The sequence below is a fragment of the Sapajus apella genome, unplaced genomic scaffold (assembly GCF_009761245.1).
Source record: "Sapajus apella isolate SASKATOON/1434 unplaced genomic scaffold, GSC_monkey_1.0 scaffold69, whole genome shotgun sequence".
Classification (NCBI taxonomy): domain Eukaryota; kingdom Metazoa; phylum Chordata; class Mammalia; order Primates; family Cebidae; genus Sapajus; species Sapajus apella.
Genome location: NW_022437009.1, coordinates 11,231,934 through 11,247,053, shown reverse-complemented (window position 1 = coordinate 11,247,053; position 15,120 = coordinate 11,231,934). Strand labels below are relative to the sequence as shown.

At 43.8% G+C, this 15,120-nt stretch overlaps 1 protein-coding gene across 1 annotated transcript in view; it reads right to left on the bottom strand.

Annotated features, from left to right (window-relative positions):
* Positions 1 to 521: 521 nt before the first annotated feature.
* AKNAD1 (AKNA domain containing 1) overlaps positions 522 to 15,120 on the bottom strand; it is a 37,523-nt gene continuing 22,924 nt past the window's right edge. Inside the window, exons 9-15 of the mRNA XM_032249912.1 lie at positions 14,728 to 14,819; positions 11,517 to 11,611; positions 8,423 to 8,545; positions 8,225 to 8,332; positions 5,058 to 5,139; positions 1,855 to 1,984; positions 522 to 1,116 (exon numbers count right to left, since the gene is read on the bottom strand). Coding sequence (XP_032105803.1) covers positions 985 to 1,116; positions 1,855 to 1,984; positions 5,058 to 5,139; positions 8,225 to 8,332; positions 8,423 to 8,545; positions 11,517 to 11,611; positions 14,728 to 14,819 — 762 coding nt within the window. The 3' untranslated portion in view covers positions 522 to 984. The remainder of the gene's footprint in view (positions 1,117 to 1,854; positions 1,985 to 5,057; positions 5,140 to 8,224; positions 8,333 to 8,422; positions 8,546 to 11,516; positions 11,612 to 14,727; positions 14,820 to 15,120) is intronic.

Sequence of the window (15,120 nt, the reverse complement as noted above, 5' to 3'; positions counted from 1 at the left end):
AGGTAAAAACCCCTTCTCCCCCAAAACTCCCAGTTTCATTTACTAGAGGTTCACTTAAGATTTTTTAGGTATCTTTCCCAAAAATATGTATACCCTTGAAAAAAAAATACACAAATGAAGAGCCAGGCACAGTGCTTACCTGTAGTCCCAGCCACTCAGGAGGCTAAGGCAGGAGGATTGCTTGAACCCAGGGGTTCAAGTCCAGCCCAGGCAACATAGTAAGACCCCTGTCTCTTTAAAAATATATACAAATGAGGTTAGAAGTACATATATATATGCTTAGGCATCTTGCTTCTTTCACTGACTATTTTGCAAATAATCCAACCTCATTCTTTTTGGTGGCTACAAAGTATTGCCATTTATGAATCATCACAGGAGGTATTTAGATTAGTTCCCCCTTGGGGTTATTACCATCAGTGCTCCAGTGGCCTTCCCTCTACATATATCATGCGACATTGTATGACTTGTATATAAAGGAAATTCCTAGTGGTGGAATTGCTGCTCTGAAGGTACATGATTTAGAATTTGTGGAACTTGGTAGATATTATCAAATAATCTCCCAAAAAGGTTGCATTTCTGCCAACAGCCTGTGAGACTACCAGTTTCCCTCCATCCTCACACAGGGTTCCTTCAAACTTCAATTAAGGAAACTCATTGTTTTGTTTTGATTTCTTTTATTATGAGTTAGGAAGAACATAGATTTATTTTAAAATAAATACCTGTTGGTTAGTTTTGATTTTAAGAATCAGAAGTCCTTTCTTTTTTTCTAGATTTATTAAAAATAAGTACTTGTTTACTGCTTTTGGTTTTAAGAATCAGAAATCCCTTCTTTTTTTTTTCCTTGTAAGTACTTTGTGTTACACATTTCTTATACTTTTTGTGTTTTCTCTAGAAAGTTATTTCCCTAAATTGTGTAGCAAGCAAAATGCATTTTGGGGGAAGATCAAGTTTTCTTTGCATTTTTTTCTTTTGCCTGGCATTGAACTAGTATTTCAGCCGATTCCTCCACCTCTGTGCTTTAGCAAGGTCTTCTGCAATCATTTTAATCATTTGATCTGTAGTTTCTTTCAAAATGGTTGCTGTCCTTAGGGCATGATCCAAAGCCGAGTTTAAATTCTACAGAGAAAAAGTCCACACATTTTAATTACGTAAACTAACTGCTGTTTCTGCTCATTGGGTTCTCTCATTAAACATTACAAGGTGGAATTTTTGGAGTATTCCTATTTTCCACTTGGTCTATTTCTGTTTTTGAGGGTTGGTTTCCTAGGAGACCAGTCTGAGATGGAATATATTTGTTAGGGAAAGGGATTGAAAAAAAGACCAGCACGTGACTGATGGGCATGAATCAGAGGGTGAGGTCAGCCGCCAGCTGGGCTTTTTCCCTGCCGCAGAGAAAGAATAAAAGAACAGCTCTTAGGGGCCATTGATGGGGATTTGGGAGCCATAACCACTGAGAGTGTACTCAGGGATACAGCGCATGCGTGTGTAAACATTTGAAAGTGGCCTGGGGATTCGAGTTAGTGACTTGAAATAGGAAACCACTGGCAGCCCTGATCACAGTGTCACTGGAACAGACCCAGTGCCTTCAACCCTGGGCCAGGGATATCCTGTAGGTGAGGCACCAGCCACAAATCACTTTCTCCAGGAAATTACCCTTGGAACCAATTTAGGAATAATACAGACCATGCAGCTGCTGAGGCTGTATGTCTTTAGCTTAGTACTGAGTACATGTCTTTAGGCAGAGCATTTTCTGAAGCTCTGATACTGTAATAACTTAAGAGCTGTCAGTTCTTCGGTCATCAAGATCAAACTTAAGAGCTGCAAGGATTCTTGAATTATTTTCTAAGTCCTCACCTTAGATTTTGTTTCTTCAGTGCTATCAAAGTCATCTAAGGATTTGCTTCCAGAAATCCTGCAGGAGTATAAATGGGGTGAGGGTGTGGCAAGGTCTGAGCTGTAGGTCCTGAAAGTGTGAAGATTTTTTCTGGAAGACAAAAACACATTGATACTTGTGTAAAGCACTACCCTCTACCACACACTTGTTCACGTCAGCTCCATGGTCGGTAATAGCTCTATGTGTGTGGTTTGGGTGTGGGTGGGTTTGTGCACCCGCTGCCTTAGTAGCTCTCATGCTCCCAAGTGGCTGACCACAGCTGAGCTTCAGAAAAAGGTTGTTGCCATGACCATGAGAGTTTTTCCTCCCAGAATTTATCTGATTTTCCTCTGGTACAGGAAGAGGCAAGACTCCAAAGACATTTTTTATTCTGTTTTTATTCTTTTGGGGCCAACTTTCTACGTTGCGTTTTTATAAAACAAATACACAAAACTACCAATTACAGGTACCTTGGGTTGAGTTCATTCTGGCACCAGTGAGCTTTCACCCCAACGAGGCAGAAGCAGTCAAAAAATAAAAGCCGCTCCTTTTGAAGTAAACAGGCTGCACTTGCCTGCAACACTTCGATAGGTTCTGTGTCTTAGGGATGGGCTGAAGTCTGCTCTAGGTGAATTAGGGGTGCAGGGCCACTGAGCTGTTCAGGTCGTGCAGAGCATGGCTCTGGGGGGTTATTTGCATAGTCTGTGAAGGGCACTGCCTGAAGTTACGCTTTTCTCCAGCATGAGCAGTGGCCCTGAAGGATGCCATGAGAACTTGCCTGTTGACAGGGCTGTCGTAGAGCCACCCTCACATCTTCCCCTAGCTTCAGGTTTCCACTGTTAAGCATTACTTCTTTGGTACCTAAAACACTTGTGAGCAATATCATCTTCAGAAAACATCCCTTCTTCCCTCTCCCCTGCCATATGAACATCATTCAGTTCTGCAAGTTATTTTAACACATTGGATTGATCCTCCAGGCAATAGTAGTCCAGCATCAGGGGCCCGCAACTAATGAAATACTCTGGGTAGGGGATGGCAGAGTGGTGCAGACTCCTCTCTCTCCCCATATCCCATCCGTCTCCACTGACAACAATATAGTAACAGCCATCACTTGCTAAGTACTTATTATGAGCTGGGTACCATTCTAAGTGCTTTGTATGTATGGACTCAGTCCTCAATGAGTTTGGCACTATTATGATTCCCATTTCACATTTGGGGAAATGGAGGCACAGAGATGTCAAGGAAACTCCCCAAGGACACAGAACCAAGACAAACCCAAAAAGTTGGCCTGGTGCGGTGGCTCACACCTGTAACCCTAGCACTTTGGGAGGCCAAGGAAGGTGATCACCTGAGGTCAAGAGTTGGAGACCAGCCTGGCCAACATGGCAAAAGCCCATCTCTACTAAAAATACAAAAATTAGCTGGGTGTGGTGGCCAGTCCCTATAATCACAGCTACTTGGGAGGCTGAGGCAGGAGAATCACTTGAACCCGGGAGGCAGAGGTTGCAGTGAGCCAAGATCTTGCCATTTCACTCTAACCTGGGCAAAAGAGCAAAACTTCATCTCAAAAAAACAAAAAAACAAGAAGTCTCCAAAGGCCACATTCTTAAATTCTTAAACATTCTTAAAATACTGGGCTAGACTATGATAGAAGGTAGCAGGTTCAGACTCAGTGGCTCTCAGTCAGAGCCTGAACTGTTAGCCACTCTGCTGCACTATTGGTTCTGTCTTTTAAATAGCTCTTAAATGAATATACAGACTTTTCTCTTTCCATCTCCACCCTTAGCCAAGCTGCAGCATTCTCACCTGAATTATTGCACTAGCCTCTTATTTGGCCTTTGTCCTCCAATCTTAACTCCTCTAATTCATTTCCACTCCCTCAGTAGCTAGACTGATCCTTTAAAACACTAAAAAACTTTTTAAATTCTCTGATTAAAAAACTTAATTGTGGAGGGGAGGGCCTGCCACAGTGGCTCATGCTTATAATCCCAGTGCTTTGGGTGACTGAGGCAGGAGGATCGCTTGAGAGTAGGAGTTTAAGATCAGCCTGGGAAACATAGTAGGACCCCATCTCTACCAAAAAAAAAAAAAAAAGTAGCTGGCTGTGGTATCACATGCCTCTACTCCCGGCTACTCAAGAAACTGAGGCAGGAAGATCACTTGAGCCTAGGAGGTCAAGTCTGCAGTGAGCCAAGATTGCACTCTAGCCAGGGCAACAGAGCAAGACCCTGCCTCAAAAAACTTTTTTTAAACTTCACTGGGGGAGCCAGATACCTGTAATCCCAGTGCTTTGGGTGACCAAGGTGGGAGGATCACTTGAGGTCAGTCCAAGACTAGCCTGGACAACACAGCAAGACTCTGTCTCTACAATTTTTTTTTTTAATTTGCACTGATAGTCCTAGCTATTCAGGAGGTGAGGTGGGAGGATGCCTTGAGCCCAGGAGTTCAAGGCTGCAGCAAGATATGATCACCACAGCACTCCAGCCTGGGTGACAAAGGGAGACCCTGTCTCTCAAAATAAAAACAAATTAACAACAAAAAAAATAACCACCCTAATTGGCTTCCCCTTGCTCCTAAGATTCTGAAATACTTCCTGGAACTGACAAGCCCCTGTACAGTCTGGCCCTGGCAATTCCATCAGCCTTCGCTCATCAGCCTCATCTTGCCCCACTGCCACTCCCTCTTGTGGGTTCCAGCCACACCATTCCTCAACTTGCCAAGCTCCTCCTCACACCAGGAAGCTTTCTGAGACTGGAATGTTCTTCACTGCCCCCAGATCCCCTTGCTAGCTCATTCATACTTATCCTTTGAAGCACAGCTTCCCTTAACTACCAAATTAGATCAGTAGGACTTTGTGCATCCCTTTCTTGGCACTTACAAAGACTATGTGGCTTCTCTGCCAAAACAGCAAGCTCTGTGACAGCAGGGACCGTGGCTGGCTTTGTCCTGTGTCCTCAGTACCTAGCACAATGACTTGGTTTATTGAATAAACAAACATTTACTCAAACATTTGTTGAATAAACAGATGAAGGATTGAAGTATTAGATAGGTTTAGGTTTGAATCCTGGCTCTACTAATAATCATCTAGGTTATCTTGGGGTAGGTAGTTAATGCACTATCAAGTACACTTTATGTACCCAACCAATGAGAGATGTTTTGTTAGTAATAATGAAATAATACTTACTTTCCTGGTGTAGACTCATGTTCACCTTTAAAGGATTTTGAATTCACTCTCTGAGAACAGATCTGTTTTTGTTTTAAAAAAGCTGAAAAATGTTAGCTATGATTAAATTCAGAGTATCAAAAATGAGCCCCAAATGGTACATATGTATCATTTCTTGAACTTTTTATATGAATGAAATACTTAATTTTAATTTTAATAAATCAGAAAACTGGGAAACATAGACAACAAAGAAGTTTTGCTGGGTATGGTAGCTCATGCCTGTAATCCCAGTGCTTTGGGAGGCTGAGGCGGGAGGATTGTTTGAGGCCAGGAGTTCAAGACCAGTCTTGGCAACATTGTAAGACCCTGTCTCTACCAAAAAAAAAAAAAAATTCATAAACCCCTTCCATACTAACTACAAATTTTTTGTTAAATTAGCTGGGCACGGCGGCATGTACCTAAAGTTTTTCAGCTACTCAGGAGGCTGAGGCAGGAGGTTCGCTAGAGCCCAGAAGTTCATGGAAGCATTGAGCTATGATCATATCACTGCACTCCAGCTTGGGTGACAAGAGTTAGACCCTGTCCCTAAAAATAAAATTTTTTAAAAAGAAATTTCTATGAAGTATTCTGAACTTAGGAAAGGAAATTCAATTTTAAAAGGAGTTTTAGGCTGGGTGCAGTGGCTCACACTTTTAAGTACAGCACTTTGGGAGGCCAAGGTGGGCAGATCACCTGCGGTCAGGAGTTCAAGACCAGCCTTGTTAACATGGTGAAACTCCATCTCTGCTAAAAAATACCAAAATTAGCCAGGCGTGATGGTGGGTGCCTGTAATCCCAGCTACTTGGGAGGCTGAGGCATGAGAATCATTTGAACTTGGGAGGTAGAGGTTGCAGTGAGCTGAGATAGTGCCTCTGCACTCTAGCCTGAGTGAAGACTGTCTCAAAATAATAATAATAATAATAATAATAAGGAGAGTTTTATTAGCAGACAGAAACCAGGAGTTTGGGTTCCCTGGGTGCTTGCTATGTGACCTGTGCATGATATCTGACTTCTCTGGCTTTAACTACCGCATCTGATAAATGGAGGGATAATATCTTCTAAGAGGTTGGACCAAATGGATTCCTGAAATCCTCTTCAATTTTAGGAGTTAAGATTCTAGGAGTAGAAACTAATGATTATGTTACAAAGACAATTCCAGAAAATAGAGACTAAACAGAGAAGAAGAAAAATGTGGAAAAGTCACTATGGAAGACAAGAAGAAAGCCAGGGAAAAGAAAAGAGGTGAGTCAGCGGCCAACAAATCTGCCTTCTCTATCACCGAGACTCCCTTCTTCCCCTCCCTTTCCCTCTTTTTCTGCTTCTCTTCTGTCTTCCCTCGTTCTCCCTCCAGGTCTCCTGTCTTATTCATTGGTGTCAAGTAGCCAGGCTACCCTCACCCTCAGGAGGGTCCCATTGGACAAGGGAAACTGGGAGAGATTGTCCCTCAGAAACGCAAGGCAGGGCAGAAACCAGAAACCCAGATTCAGTCATGTGACCACCAAGACTTGGGGCATGATGAAGAGGCACTGATGAGCTCAATCTTGATTCTTTGGTGGTCTCCAAATGTAATTTTGGATTTTCCTGGAAACTCAGAGTTAGAAAGGACCACAGTGTCACCTGGTCCAGTTCTAGTCCAGTGTACACATCTACAACACCCGGACAAAGTACCTTGCCTCCCAGTCCACCGATGGGCTCACAACCTCCTGCCACAGCCTACTCCATTTTCTGTCAGCTCCAGGTGCTGTAAGGGTCTTTGTACCCTGGAGGAAAAGCTGCCTCCCTGTAACTTCTACCCGCTTAGTCAGCTAATGGAGTTCCAGATCACATTGAGGATGACTCCGTAGCAGTCCTCGTTCGTACACTGGCATGACAAGTGTCACAGGCTGTAGACTGCAAGACCAAGGAGATAGCCAAGAAGCCTGCCCTGTGGCTTCTGCAGTCTTAGTAACTGTCACTTCAAGAGAATACATGCAGTTGGAGGATGGCAGCTGGAGGTGGGGAGGGGAGACACACCTCAGGTCAATCAGGTAAATGACATTCCTAAGTCTTGGGCACTGGCTGTCATGAAAGATAAGAAACATTCTCCCTGGTGCCCTTTCCCGGAGAAGGAGAGAAGAGCTCTGAAGGTATGAGGGCAAAGGATGTGGCGCCTATCAGAGAACCAGGTATAGCTGTTGTTCAGCAGTAAAACAAGGAGTATCGGCCGGGCGCGGTGGCACACGCCTGTAATCCCAGCACTTTGGGAGACTGAGGTGGGCAGATCACCTGAGGTCAGGAGTTTAAGACCAGCCTGACCAACATGGAGACACCCTGTCTCTACTAAAGATACAAAAAAATATTAGCCAGGCATGGTGGTGCATGCCTGTAACCCCAGCAACTCAGGAGGCTGAGGCAGGAGAATCGCTTGAACCCAGGAGGCAGAGGTTGCAGTGAGCCGAGATCGTGCCATTTTACTCCTGGGCAACAAGAGCAAAACTCCATTTCAAAAAAAATGAAACAAAACAAAAAACCTAGGAGTATTTCCTTCCCTCTTTCCTGTTCCCTTGGCACACTTTGCCCTGCTTTTAGAACTTAACCCATATTGCTTTGAACTTTCCTTACTTGGGTGTGAGCAGACATGGGAAGGAGCTTGGGAAGGAGCAGACATGTCATTCATCTTTTTAAATACATGTTTGTGGGATTTTAATTTTTTTTCAAAGACAGCAAATTTTTGCATTGGAATTTAGCAACATGATGTCTATGGAGTATAAAAATAGTCTATTTCTCTACATTCTGACTCTTAGGAGGGATATATCTAAAGCATTAGCCACCTCTGAATAGTAACAATAATAGCGGTGATTATCCACTAAGTCATTTATTTGTTCAGCAGACATTTATGCGTTGTTACCAACTTGCACTGGTATAGCACTTAATAACTTTCAAAGTCCTTGGTCACTGTGATTTCATATTTTCCAGCCCAAGCTCAGCCTCTTGCCGTCCAGGTGTAGGGCTGGATTTGGACTTGTCAGGCGAGTGCATGAGACCTGGGCAGCAGAACGGAGAGGCCAGGGCTTCCCAGATGGAAGCAGTGGCCAATGTCATGTGGGTGTTCTATACCTGGGACATTAGGTTGTTGACATGGATGGGATCATGCAGGAAATGTACTTACAGGGAGAAGAGTTCTTACTTTCATCTAAAGAATGGGGCTGGACAAAGGCACTTCTTTTGCTATGATTTGAGTAATTCTGTCCTAGAGCATTATATCTATAATGAAATTCTGGAAATAAAAAATTAAAAATACAGTTCATTGCCTGGGAACAGTGGCTGTCTCCCTTCTCACCTTTCTGAGGCCCCAGGTGAGTCTTACCTTTAGGTGGTTCTTTCCTGCAGCCTCTTCGGGAGGTAGGAATCCTGCTGCCACAGTCCTGACATTTGTTACTCTGCATTTCAGTGCCAGAATCAGAACAGAAGCTGTGTCCTGTATCAGGATCTGAAAAAGCCCAAGTTGCATGAAAGAAGTATAAGCTTCTTGATTACAGTCATATAATACAGTGTGGAGAGTGGAGCTCTAACAGTGCAGGGTATGCATTCAGCACCAAAGTGCTTAATGTCCCAGCTGTGTCACCAAGGGGAGTTGCCAGCCTGAGGTAACATTTGGGATTCCCTTCTGACAACTGAGAAATGTTTTGATAATTAACATTTCTTGTATGAAAATCTCAAGATGTAGCATACATATTTAGGCTTAGTAAAGGTCTGCTGAATGAACCGATCAGCGACAATTTGGTCCACTGGACTATCAGACAATCTTGCATTTGTATTTGTTTTTCCATAGTTGCCCTGATACATCCACATTCTTTCTCTCAGATCATGCTGTGGCCAAGAGCTTATATTTTGTTATCCAGGCAACTGGATAGACGGTATTCTTCTATGTGACATTCATAAGCCTATAAGGGAACCTGAATCATAACTTTGCTCTCTTAGCCTCAGAGAGGCTAGTAGCAGAGAGCATGTGTATCTTGTACAGGTCTAGAACCTGTCTGGCAGGCTGTGGACAGAGGAGCACTCTAGGTAAGGCCAGAGTGTGAAAGCCTGGGGCCAGGCAGTGAGCATGTCCGCCCTGGATGGCCAAGCAACATCTCGCTGCAGGACAGACGCCACAGCAACAAAGCCTCTTCCAACGCTTCTTGCCTTGCTGAACTCATGGTTACACTCATCTTTAACTTTATCTTTTAAAGCTTGTTAAAGTGAAGTCAAGTGAAGTCATCCCTGGCTGACATCTTGACTTTTAACATATTATACAATAGACAATAACTTCATTGTATAATAATAAATCTATTTCATATTAGCAAATGGAATGAGTTTGAAGGCCCAAAGTTGAAGCCTGGCTCTGCTATCTATTAGTTGTGATGGTCGAAAATATATTCACAAATTCTTTAACATTCTATTTTTATTTGTTTATTTTTGAGCCAAGGTCTCACTCTGTTGCCCAAGCTGAAGTACAGTGGCTCAATCACAAGCCTCGACCTTCTGGGGTTTTTTGTTTTGTTTTGTTTTTGTTTTTAGATATTAGGTCCCTATGTTGTCCAACCTGGTCTGGAACTCCTGAGCTCAGGCAGTCCTGCTTCAGCCTCCCAAAGTGCTGGGATTACAGACATAAGCCACCACACCCAACTGACACTCTCTTTAAAAGGTGCTGCCTAATTTCTCTCTCTTTGAGTATGGGCTAGGTTTCGTGACTCACTTATAACAAATAGAATAAAGCAGCAGCGATGGCATATAACTTCCAAAGCTAGGCCATGAAAGACACCAAAGAGTCCATCTCACCATTTCTCTCTTGGTTCACTTGCTCTGGGGGAAGCAGGCTGCCATGTCCTGATGACACTCAGGCAGCCTGCTGGAGAGACCCACATGTCAGGGAAGTGAGACCACACATCTTCCAGCCCCAGTCAAGCCTTCAGATGACTGCATCCCTGGCTGACATCTTGACCAAGCCTCACGAGAGACCCTGAGCCTGAACCCCTCAGCTAAAGTGCTCCCAATTTCTGACCTACAGAAACTGTAAGATGATAAGTGTTTGTTGTTTTGAGCCTTAAGTTCTGGGATACTTTGCTACACAGCAATAGATAACTAATACACTCACTCTTTGGGCCTGCCAAGTCACTTAATTTCTCTGAGCCTCCAGTTTCTTATCTATAAAATAAAGATAATCATTCCTGAATTGCAGGGATGTTGTGAGATTTATGTTTTATACACTGGCAACAGTTTTCAAACTGTCGATTCTAGAACCCTTTTACAGTCTTAAAATTGACGACCCTTAAAGAGCCTTTGTTTCCGTGGTTTTTATCTACCATAAAATACTAATATATACCATTTTATATATCTGAGGTCAAATCCGCCCCCCCATTGGAGAACAGTTATCATTCAACATTCAGTCCACTGCAGATGGATTGGTAGAGAGCTACTGATTTATAGATTACAAGTCATTTTTTGCTTGTGCAGAATCATTTAGATTACCCAAAACTAAATGAGCAGTTCCAAAGCGCTTTTTTTTTTTACAACTGAGACATTTAAAAGACAATTTTATTTATTATAGCATTTTAAAAATAATAAATCCATTTCATACTAACAAAACAGCATGTTTTAATGAAAATAACTATTTCCAAAAAATTTCAGTGAGAAGAGTGGCATCATTTTAAGATAGTTTCTCTCCTTAAACTGTCTTCGAAGAAAGGATCTTATGAAGAAAAACCAATGAACTGCATGCACTGGTGCTCTCTGGGGCACCTCCCAGCTCCAGCTTTCTTTGCTTCTATGAAATGCATATATCCAAGGCAAGAGCAACATTCACATTGCCAGTAACCTTACCAGGTACAGTTCTGGGTCATGTGGGAAGGATGAGGATGGACAGACTGAAAGACACCTTGTAAGCAAGTCCACAGAGCCCTGCATTTTCAGCTAGAAACAGGTGTTCATGCTTCACTCTACTTAAGCACATCTTATTGAGTTATTCTTTTTTTTTGAGACAAGTTCCTACTCTGTCACCCAGGCTGGAGTGCAGTGGCATGATCATGGCTCACTGCAGCCTTGACCTCCTGAGCTCAAGCAGTCTTCCCATCTTAGCCTCCCAAGCAGCTGGGACTACCGGCGAGAGCCACCACACCTGGCTAATTTTTGCATATTTTTGTACAGATGGGAGTGTCACCATGTCAGCCAGGCTGGTCTTGCACTGCTGAGCTCAAGTAATCCACCCACCTCAGCCTCCCAGAGTGCTGGAATTACAGGTGTGAGCCCCCATGCCCCACCTATTAATTCTTTACATTTTGCAAATAATACAACATGCAACATCCTAGTGTAAGGAAATGCTCTTGGAGTGGCAGATGGCAAGCAAGTACCTGCCGTGAGCAGACCCCATGGGGAGGGACCCTGAAGACTGAGCACCCAGCCCAAGCCCATCAACTTACTGGGAGTCGAATCTGAGTGCAGTGACTTTTCATGGACAATTGAAAATCTTCCACAGTTGATCCTTCTGTGGCCTTTTTTCTCTACTTTTTGCTTCCTAAAAAAGGTGTTTAAGATCCTGTAAACTTTTAGTGCATTTCTAATAGAGATAGGGAAAGTTTTGGTAAAGCTAAAAAGTTAAATTTTGTTATATCAGAGCCTGGAAGAGCGTGGGAGGGGCATGTCATCCTCCACACAGAGCTCTCCTCTGCCTGCCTGAGAGCTTTTCTACAAGAAATGGCACCTTGGCACAATTTGGCCTGATAAGAAAATGTATACAAGACATGAAAAATAAATGTTTTGTTCTTCAGAGGTTAATATCTAATCATCATATACACATATACAAAACACATTTGAAGTATGGAATTATAACATTTGGAGTTTTCCTCAAATGCCTCAAAATCCACTCCAGGCTGGGTGTGGTGGCTCATGCCTGTAATCCCAGCACTTTGGGAGGCCAAGGCAGGCAGATCACCTGAGGTCAGGAGTTCAAGACCAGCCTGACAAACATGGAGAAACCTCTTCTCTACTAAAAATACAATATTAGCCGGGCGTGTGGCACCTGCCTGTGATCCCAGCTACTTAGGAGGCTGAGGTAAGAGAATCACTTGAACCCAGGAGGCGGAGGTTGTGGTGAGCCAAGATTGTGCCATTGCCCTCCAGCCTGGGTAACAGGCTGTTTGTTATTAAGGATAAGAGCAAAACTCATCTAAAAAACAAAAAAAAAAAAAAAAAAAAAAAAAAAAAAACAGAGTTCCTACCAAGGGAAGAAGCTATGCAATATGTCAGTAATGGATCATGTAGCTTTGGCCCTGGAAGTACAAGCTGATCATATACAACTCCAGCAAAGTGGGCTTTGTCGGTGTCTGGCACTAAAGGCTGAGAGCATATGGAGATGATTTTAGTTGCATGTGGCCACCAGGGGGCATCAGAAAGAAGCAACTGCAATGAACATTCTTCAGGAGCCTTCCTGTGGCCCACCTAGTTTCCTCCCTCCTCCTCAGAAATCCCAACTCCTCCAAAGGAATTCGAATTAATAACAGCTCTGAACAAAGCTCTTGCTCAACTCCTGGGATACAGTAATAGCCCCCAGGGATAGTTGTTCATTCTTAGTGTGGAAGGCACCATGCCCAAGACATCCCAGCATGAATGAGGCAGATCGTCCAGGGCTAGGGTTTGAGCCCAAGGTATTGCTGGGCAAACACAGGCTCACAGCGCTGTGCCCTGGCCTGCTGTTGGTGGAGAAGGGATGGGGCTGAGGGTTCGTGAGGCTGGGGCTGAGAAGCCGGGCCCTTTCCCTCCTCTTGGAAAAAGATGCTGTCCTCCTGAGTCACATATTTTCTCACACCTCATTTTCTGTCTCCACCCTCCTCCTCTGGGGCATTTGAACATCTGCTCTCCAAAGTGGGAAACTTGGATCTCACTCAAGTGCGTGCAGTCCAACACAGGACTTTTTCTACTGTTAAACTCCTTTGTGCACCAAAATCTTCTGGCCAAACATAATTCCACTGGAGAAGACAGTTTTTTGTTACACAAGTAGCTAAGTACACCCTTAAATCCAAAGTTTTGCATTAGAAATAACATAAAGGGATAAGCATATTTTACGTTTTACACATATATAACTTATCCACTTATATATAAACAACTTACAAATATCCTGAAAACAGTATTTACATCAGCAAGCTTCATAAAGGCAAAGTCCCATCAAAGAGATTTAATCTTCTAACAGAAAGAGTATATAGCCCTCCCTTCAATCAGTAATTCCTCAGGGATTGTGTAGTTTGCCAAGATTTTAATTCATAAGTCATGTGTATCTCCTGATCCCCCCAGCAGTGGATTCACTGTGAGATCTGATTTTCACTTGGTTGTGCTTGTCTTTCCATCTTGTCCATCATAAAAAAAAGTATATTTATTTAGTCTGGAACATTGGTCCCTGACTTGGTACTTATGTACTTCTGTAGGGTGTAGACCAGGAGTTTCAAAGAGAGAGATTTAGTACCTTGAATGCTTAATAAAAATGTTTTTAAATGTCAAAATGCTTTCATTATACTTTGTAAAACCTTTAAAAATCCAAAATTAGACTTTAATTCAATAAATAAAAATAGTAGGCCTGGGATGACTCTGTGAGTGAGCTTCATGAATGCCTCTTGGATTAAAGGGGAGCTCAAAGCTGATGACTGACATGGTGGTTTCATGACCCGCACAAGATGACACATGACATTTTTAGCACAAGCTTCATGCAGTTTCTTTTTTCAGGTGTGGACACTCAGTAGAACACTTAAGGCAGGTGCCCATTCCCGTGATGGAATGCTTTCTAACAGGAAGCCTCCGTCTTTCGGACCCTGCCACCTGCTTCTATTAGAGTCTATTACGTACATATAACAGGGGTTTCTAAACACCTGCTGCCTCCCTGACTCAACCTTCCAAAGGTCAATGAGCCAAGCTTTGGCCGGAGTCCATGGTGAGCTTGTAAGTAGCATCTCTCGCTACCTGAAAGAAGCTTCAAATAAATGACACTGAAGCGACACAGATTAATAGTTGCACCGATGGGTGTTTCAAAAACAAAGGATTTCTCCTGAGGATTTTACATGATTTACAGCTTGTTAGCTCTGGAAGATTTCTTGCTTAGGAATAGGAAGAAGTCAGTCCTGAGAAGATGGATGAGGCTTGTTCCTGGGACTGGGGGGCTCAGGTGAAACCCAACAGAGGATACTTTTGCTCATCTTAAGGAGAGAGCAGGGATGGTAGGAGCTGTTTGTTATAAAGGATAAGAATCCCCCATGTGGGCAATGTTCAAACAAAGCCTACAGGACTCCCCTCCATGGGCTGTAACCATGATTGTTAACCAAGGGACTTATCTGAATCACCTGGGGAGATTTAAAAGCAATATTCCTAGCAGAGCCCCACCGCTGGCGATGCTGAGAGGGTAGGTGGGGTGGAGGCATGTGCACAATTTTAAAATCTCCCATGCTGATTTTGATGTTCTCCCCAGTTGAGAACCACTGCTAGAGGATCTGTGGGGCGTGAGGGAGGCTGGGATCTGTGCCCAGGCCTGAGATCTGTGACTCTAACTCAGCCAGTGGCCTCGGTTAGTTGCCACCCACTCTCACGGGAGTTACTATGCCAGGACTGACTCCCACCCATCCTGGGAATGCAGCCACAAGAAGCCCTCACCATTCAAGGAGCCTGCGGCAGAAGGTACAGCTCGGACTGGATGCCGTCGTCTCTGCACATTCCCGCCTTCCTGAAGTGCCCTTTGGGTCCTCCTGCACCACAAAGCACACACAGATGGAGGAGTGATGGAGGATATGACTCACGCTGCAGCTGCACGCGCACAGCCCAGCAAGCAGCTCAGGCCCGGCTGAACGTGCCACCTCTGGCTGAGAGAGAGACTCACCAAGCCTCTCCTCCAGACGGGGAAACAGAGCCCCGGGGGGGACAGGAGGAAAAGAAGAAAGAGCCCACCCATATAGTTCTGATGTCTCACTCAGTCGGGCCTGCGCCTCTAACGGCCTGGGCTGAAGAATGACAGTTTCCACCCTGGCTTGCCTCTTTCCTCTAAACAGA